The sequence below is a fragment of the Cynoglossus semilaevis genome, chromosome 15 (assembly GCF_000523025.1).
Source record: "Cynoglossus semilaevis isolate Cse_v1.0 chromosome 15, Cse_v1.0, whole genome shotgun sequence".
Classification (NCBI taxonomy): Eukaryota; Metazoa; Chordata; class Actinopteri; order Pleuronectiformes; family Cynoglossidae; genus Cynoglossus; species Cynoglossus semilaevis.
Window position 1 is genome coordinate 5,254,227 of NC_024321.1, and position 8,402 is coordinate 5,262,628.

The following is an 8,402-nucleotide window of genomic DNA, read 5'->3' on the forward strand; positions in this document are numbered from 1 at the left end:
ATACATGGGTGTTTTATGACTGACTGAAACTCAGTGTACTGTATGTGTCAGAGTCCGACTGCTTTGATACCAAGCTGTCCTCCCCTCTTGTCTCTGTCTATAAGTTGAGGTATTTGTTAACGGCTTAACCCTCTGCACTGGGCAACCCATGTAAATGGTCCTTGCACAGTACAAATTTGTACAATAGAATTGCAACACAACTGCATCTACTTTCAATTAGAACACCAACCTTTGACCCTCTTGCACTGCACTAGAACCAATTCCAAATGGAAAGCCACCTGTGTGTATTTTGTTTTGTGAAATGCGCTGTACGTTTTTTTTTTCACATATATAAATATTATCCTTGATATAATGGTGCATTTTGTGCATTTTAGTTTGTTTTGTGCTTGTGATATTGTTTTATTTCTGTTCATTTTATAAAAATCTGACCGTTTGCCATCACCGCCCCCCCCGCTGACTTCTTTTTCGTATGCCCTTCACAGGAGAAGACAAGTGCCCTAAGCCTGAGCAACGTGGCTGGGGTCTTCTACATTCTGGTTGGAGGACTCGGCTTGGCCATGCTGGTGGCCTTAATTGAGTTCTGTTACAAGTCCCGAGCCGAGGCGAAACGAATGAAGGTGGCAAAGAATGCACAGAATATTAATCCAACTTCCTCGCAGAATTCTCAGAATTTTGCAACTTATAAGGAAGGTTACAACGTATATGGAATCGAAAGTGTAAAAATTTAGGGGGTAGGGAACGAGGCTTTCATAAATTCCCCCCAAATGCACGCTTTTTTGGCTCCATCCCTTCCATCCTTCAGTGTTAGTGAATGAAGAGGTTGGCCATAGGATCGTATGCACTGGTGACTTATGATTTAATAATGAGAGAGAGAGAGAGAAAGAGAGAGAGAGAGAGAGAGAGAGATAACCCCTTTTTTTAAAGTTTTAAAATTGTGTTTGTTCATTTAAGTTTTCTTCCTTTTTAAATCATTCCCATGTATGACTGTTGATGGCCATGTCTGGTAACGTACATCTGTCTTACAGGGCTGTCACTTTTTTCGAAAAAAAAAAAAAGAAATGTATGTCAGTACATTTTGAATATTTGAGTCAGTATTTACAGCACTTTAAATCAGTCCCTTCACAAGTAGAAACACCTTGAACAAATCGTAGTACAGACTGCCTGCTTTTAAAGCCTGATTACCAAAAACCTGGAGAGACAGTAACTATTCCATCAGTATTCTGACTTCCAGTGAAAAGTGACAGCCTGTCTGTCTTGTAGCATCTCATTTAACAGTATAGTGCTTGCCAGTGATCATACTGTATATATATATTTTTACAGGATCATGTGTACCGTGTATTGTGTTGCCCATTGACGTCATATTGTGTTCTCATCTACATTCTCATGTTTTTAACATCAATAATCTCTTACATTTACTGATGTGGAAAAGCTCAGAGCTAAAGATTATTGTTTGTCTGTGTGTGTGTGTGTGTGTGTGAATGGCTTTACGTCTGTGTCTGTGCGGATGTCTGTCTTTTTAGATGACATTCGGGGACGCCATGAGAAATAAAGCGAGACTTTCCGTCACTGGGAGCACAGGGGAGAATGGTCGGGTGATGACTCCAGAGTTTCCTAAAGCTGTTCACGCCGTCTCTTATGGGAGACCTGACATGGGGCTAAACGTTAGCCTGACAGATCTTTCTTGATCAATGAAAAACTTCTGAGTGCCTTACAATGGTTTAAGTAAAGTGATTTTTTCCCCCTTCTTTTTGCTCCTTTCCTCCTTTTTCCTTTCGGGCACTTTTCCTGTCTTTGTCAAATGAAAATGGAAAAGTTGGAGATAAAGATTTTGTCTTACACAAAGACTTGTGATCCTTTCCTATTTAATATGTCTCCTTTGTTGGGTGGAAATAAATTTCAGGATATGAGAAGAGAGCTTTTTTTTTTTTCTAGACTGATGACACAACGCTTTCCTGTCTGGACTGGACTGAGGCAGAATTGAGGGCTTGTTTGTGCTGGGAGTCGGTTTCAATGATCTCCGCTTTGGGTGTGTGTTTAAGTGTGTGAGTGTGTGTACATATACATATATACACGCACACACACATTATATATGAAGACCATGTGTTTGTGTGTGCGTCAGAAAAAGATGTCATCAAATAACACACTGTTTCTGTAGCCACCACTGCTGAACAGGACTTTGAAGCACACTTGATATCATCCACATTAAGATTTGTTTTTTATTTCTAATAAAATTATAAGAAAAGATTATGAGAAAAAAAAATATTTTTATGTATTTTCACAAAATACGCTTTTACATAAACTTGCTACATACTGGTTAAATGTAAACCTGTAAATGTATGAGTGTTAGCAAAGAAGTAATACTAAACAACTTCTAATTCTACATTTCACATAAAAAGCCAAAAACATCACATGTGGGGACGAAATGTTGAAATCATAATTACTCTTATTCTAACTTTCCTGTATATTTTATTATTTGGTGTTGATATATAAAAATATGTCAATGATTCACATTTGGAATCAATCTTTCTGTGCTTTTGTCTCTTCGTTGGCTTCAGTGCTTTTTTGCTGTTTGTATTTTTTCCAGTTAAGGACCAGGGTAGATGTTCTGCTTTTAAAAAAAAAAAAAAAAGGAAAAATAATCTGTTTACACGCATTACTGCAAAACACACACACACTGATAGACTGAATTATCACGTTAGTACATTTTATGGTGCCATACGGCGCATCAACGACCACATCGTTCACTTTGGTGGGTTTGAAATGCCAAATAAGTGAGAGTGCCAAAATTCTAGTGCCAGTAGTTATGAATATAGTCCTTATATAATCAATCACTGTCATCTCAGTGAATGTAAATTCTGCACATCCTGTATTTTTTATTTTTTTTGTACCTAGATGTACAGTCGGTGGCATTGGCAGTGCTATAACTACAGACCGTCAACTCTGTTTGACATTCTCCATGTTGCTTTTTAATTGCATTGATTTGACATTAAAGTAACATCAGTTGCATGTAGTTTACAACGATTGTGTTTATTACGTTACGGCTGCCAAACATGCATTCATCATCATTTAAATGTTGAAGTTGTGTAAGGTGATGTTTGAAGTTGGAAATACAATATAATACATATAAACAATATTATATAAATATATATAAATATAAACATATATTTTATATAAAGACTATATATAATTAATAATTATAATTATTGCTTCTATTAATACACAACATCACAAAAATCACAACAGTTTTTTTTTTATTTTGGAAAACATAGTTGAGCACTTTTTACATTTTTTGTTTCCTAAAGTTGACGAATAAGCAACAGTTTGTTGTTGCAAAAAGGAGATAAAGTATGAAGTTTTCATCACTCGTGTTTTTGTAATAAACAATACAAACATGTCTTGTAGTTTCATCCCATTTTCAGGCTATTCCTGACATTTTGTATATGGAATGTGTGCTAACTTGTTTATTTTTGGGACTCTTTCTAAATAAAAGTTGTTGATCTCATCACTGCATGTGGAGTCAAAAATCACAACAGAAGCAATGAATGTGATTATAGTAAGAATGGACACATTTGAATTTCAAAATTGGTTCTGACTTTGGACACATTTAAAGGCAGGCTAAAGCTTATTATAGCTATAAAATGCACATTTCAGCCTGGAATGTCAATAACAACTGTAACAGAAAGAGAGGTAATTATTTCTATGGCAACCTGCCATGAAGTCTAATTTTCCTGGAACAAGTTCACTTCTATATAGCCAAATGAAATTAAATCAGGGGAAAGGTTCATGAAGATGTGATTTTAATAAGTGACATGTGATAACTCATACATTTATGGTAACATTTATGATATTCTAGACTGCACTGTATTTGACTGATGACAGTTGATTGCACAGATAGTACAGATGCTAGTTCTTGAGCCACACAGGTGTCACATACTTTACTCCATTTGTTCTTGTTAACACCATCACACTGATGACTCACTCCCTGCCTTAACTTCCTGTAGTGTGTCTGTTAGGTTCAAGCAGAAACAGGACGTAGGGGGCACTATAGCCAGTATACCCAACAGGAACTGAGTCATACTTCAGGAAAACAGGCCAGGCAGGAACTCAAAGGAAAAACAAAAGAACCATAACAGTAAGCACTATGAAACCGTCCTGGAGTGACAGAACATGGAATCACAGAAATGACAGGAATCATAATCTCAAACACACAACCCAACCAAGAGTGAAGGAGAGAGGTATTTACTACCCAGGTGAGCAGGTGAGGCTGATTGACCAGGAGAGACAGACAGACCTGAGAGTGTTCCCAGCTCTAGTGGATTAATGAATATTAAGACTATAACAGAGTTAGTAACACAAAGGATTTGCAATATAATTCATACTTTATTAAAGGTTTTAAAACATGAAAGTACACAACTGTATTTCTTTAAATGTAGTTAATCTTTTAACGTTGATTCAGTGATGAAAAAACCCTCACCAAGTCAAACTGGTGTTCCATTTTTCCTTCTTAACAATGTCACACAACAGTACTATATATTACAGTATTATTTCCATCAACATTTAAAATATTGATTAAACATTGATTTGACAGGTTAACAATACTTTTAAGTATACTACTTGGCTTTGTATATTATTTGTCCCGCAATTAATATGTGTGTGCTGCTCCAGTTCTGTACTACCGTAACTTCATCATCTGCACAGCGGAGCCAATATTCCACCTCCACTCTTCGCTGATATGCTGATCTAAACAGTTTGGCTCAGGTTTAAGGGGAGCAATAGCTCACCATCTGGTCCAAGGAGAAATCAAAGAACTCAGCAAGTAGACACATCTGGTCAGTTTTCAAAACTGTGGGCTGACTGGACCAGACCTGACCAAACAGCGTTTTTGTGCTGGTTAGCATGATTTTCAGGCATTTGAATTTCAAGTTCATGCATGTTAAAACCTTATTCCATTAAAGTTCCAGTGTATTTTCTTGAATAATTACCAAGTATAATTACTTAATTATTGTTTCATTTACCAGACAATATTTTGCAGCATTCCTTTTTTTTTACTGGTTATATGGAATGTTTTTAATAAGAATTTAAACACCTGCGTCGTACGCTTGGTTTTCTGGTCATGTTCTTAGAGGAAAACCAACCGTTTTCCCCTGGTTAATATTAAAGCTACAAAAGTTACTTTAGTTTTTTCTTTCCATGCAGGTTTTTAATTTTGTACTTCCACACAAATGAAAACTGTGTATGTTTTTAGAATGAAAACTGCAGCCCGAGGTCTCCTGCCATTTAAGGCTTTTAAAATTGCTCTTTTAATTAATAACAACCAGCATTATTTATTTATTTATTTATTTTTTATGAACGTTAGAGATGCTACACTCTTGTTCCAGGTGTTGTTGAAAAAAGAAAGACATTCAGGACAATTCATTAGCTTTTGTTGTGGGAAGATTCCTTATTGGAGTAACATCCCACAGGAGTGACACGACCATTTATCAGGCTCAACACCTGTGTGTATTCAAGTGTCCTTAAGGGCCATTGGTTTAGCCAATCATGGCATAGAGGGGTAGTTAACCAAAATGAATCTTCAGTCATATGAGCCATCACCTACGTCTTCTTCCCTGCAGCTCCTCACATTGCTGACAGCGAATGGACGTCCACATAGGATCCAGCCTGAGCCGAGGCTAATGAAGACAGAGCACACCAGCAATGTCCTGAATCTGCCGTCAGACACAGGATGCATAAATGGCACAGTCAGGACCTTATTTCATCTTCAGGGTTAATAAATCACCATCTTCCTCCTTCCTGGCTTCATTAAGTGCAACAAAACCACACAGAAAAGACCAAGCTGATGTAATGGAGCAGATTTAAGGTATGATCTTGTCTCTTGTTAAATGGTTAAAAATGCAATAATTTCAGTTCAACCTTTTCATGACAAAGCATAATTATCTTAAAACAGTACAGTTTGTTTATTTACGTTAAAAAATAAGCTTTCTCATGCCATTAGTTATGTTTAAAGTTTATGTATTATACTGGTTCCAAATTATCTGCAGATGAACTGGTAGCATTCAGCAAAACAACACTTGAGATTAAGAGGACGGAGAATTTTGCTCAGACTGACATTAAAAAAAAAAAAAACCTCTGATTAATTAATTTCAGTGACAACAGTCAGGAAATATTTTCTTACACAAAGGGTTGCCAAACTTTTCCTTGCCAAGGCCCCTTAAACAGCATTATTTTCTGGTCGGGGACCTACAGACAATGCTGCAAAACCGCTTTTTTTACACCACCGTAGAGTGGTGCCAAGGTTACAACTTGTTATTGGTGACAATCATTTACTCAGTGGGCTGATTATTTGACCTCAATAAAATCATTGTGATTAGGATCATTAAATCCTAGCATTCAAGCATTCAAAGCATTCAAAAGTTAGGGTGCTCATTAGTTAGTGGTAATTAATCATTTTAATTGAGTGATTAAGAATGTTTCCAAATAAATATTTACTCTCAGGACAATAGCCGTGCAGAAACGACGCATGTTTTGTGAACGTTAGGTGTGTTGTCGCTGCATGTTTTCCAACATTTCAAGATGGATGGTATTTGATTGACTTGTGGAGTTAATTAACTTAAAATGTCTGTTCCTGCCAGCCAATCAATCACCTGGTTGGCAGAGAGAATATGCAAGCTAATTAGTGCTGTGACAAGAAGAGGGATGATACTGAATGTATCAATGCAGTCTTTTCAACAACACACAGGGACAAACCCAGCATCTGTTCGGGCAGCAATGATTACCAGAAATGAAACTGACAATGAAAAATAAATCATTTAAATATTTTACCTCAAGGACTAAAAAATATCATTTAGTACTCATTGTCAAAATGTTTTATATTTTGTAATACATAAAATCAAATTTTGAATCCCTTTTTGGCCTTTGAGAGAAAAAATATGGCCACCCCTGAGGATGCCCATGGAGAGACATGCTTTTGCAAACAGGATGCCCCTATGGCTAAACGTTACCCCGGAAAATGCTAGAAATTACCTTAATAAATGTAGTTAAATGTGTCAACTTAAATGTAACAATGAGCTAGGACCAAAGATTACTAAGGTAAATTCTAATAAATAATTGCCAAAGTTAGCCAATAAGTTAGTTACCAATTACCCCAAACATAGCTGCATGGATGAGTTAGTGCCAGTTAGTAGAAGATGTATCGTCATTGTTTTAGCATAAACCACATTAGCTAAAACACATTTAAAATAATGTGCTCTAGAGAGCAAATGAAATTACTCCGGATGAAATCCTTGGCTAACTATATTTATATATATATATATATATATATAAAACTAGTTATAATTAGTGATGTTGCCACGGTGTTGAATGCAGCTCTTTTTTCACTTGTCATATCTTCTCTGTGCATGACAACCATGAGACCACCATCCAAACACTGCCAACACAGTGTTTCACAGGCAGCCTAGTAGGTGGGTGTTTAGTTTTTTTTTTTTTCTTTTCTCTAAAACAGTTATCCTCTGGCTGCGTTGTCATGGCAACAGTGTGAGATGGGCTCCTCATGTTCCAGTACAGCGTGTCATTCCTGTAGCTTCATGTCGGAGCACTGGGGATGGGGGATGAGGAGGAGAAGGAGGATGACAGAGATGCACAGTGAGGCATTTTCTTTTCATGTCATCCTGGAAAGTAAAACAAACAGATGTTGTTGTTAATGTTGTTGTTGTTGTGGATTTTTCTTTTTTACAGACTAGCCAGTTTATGTTGTATAATCATCACGATGCTTCAACAATGACCCCTAGCTTCTCTACTGAGCCGGGTCGAATTCATTTCCATGGTAACAAACCGTGGCAAGTTGTTATTCTGTTGTTTTGCCATCGCTCTCAGATTGTAGGAGCAGTGTGTTAGAGCGACTCTTCAGGCGACATTTCTTCTGCAAATGTCACAGATGCAACTTAGCAGACACAGCAGCTGTGTTTAATAGCTGTGGCATTCAAGCTAATGTGAACAGAAAATTTGCACTTTGATCAAATTTACTTTGTTTATGAGGTTTCGCCTTGTGGTGCGTTTGCTGAGATCCATCAGAGGCTTGTGCGGCCAGCCATTTCTTGTGAGTTATATTCTTTCAAAAAAAGGCAATTTCTATTTCTCAGTATCGGTTTATAATGCTCTCCTTTCTTTTGAAATGTTCCCACATTGTTAACGCTCACTCGCTTACCGATGGCTGAGCAATAAACTAATGGTCTGTCTCGTTACATTGCGGAATATATGGTCATGTACTGTACAGAGAGTTCTTACTGAGATGTGTGTGGCCCGTGAGCTGACAGAAAAATAACTGATGCGGCCGAGAGATACGGCTCTGCAACACTGAGATTCACTGTACAGATTATGTCAAATGAAAGATTCTTTACATTTGTATT

The 8,402-nt window shown here is 37.0% G+C and overlaps 1 protein-coding gene across 3 annotated transcripts in view; it reads left to right on the top strand.

Moving 5' to 3' along the window:
- Positions 1-2,647, top strand: part of gria2b (glutamate receptor, ionotropic, AMPA 2b) — a 38,039-nt gene extending 35,392 nt beyond the window's left edge. For 2 of the 3 annotated variants that reach the window (XM_017039424.1, XM_008326604.2), the window contains exons 14-15: positions 483-617; positions 1,521-2,647. In XM_017039424.1, the coding sequence (XP_016894913.1) occupies positions 483-617; positions 1,521-1,685 (300 nt within the window). In that variant the 3' untranslated portion in view covers positions 1,686-2,647. Of the gene's footprint in view, positions 1-482; positions 732-1,520 lie in introns of all 3 variants that reach the window. The other variant, XM_008326602.2, reaches the window with a different exon arrangement.
- The last annotated feature ends 5,755 nt before the right edge of the window (positions 2,648-8,402 follow it).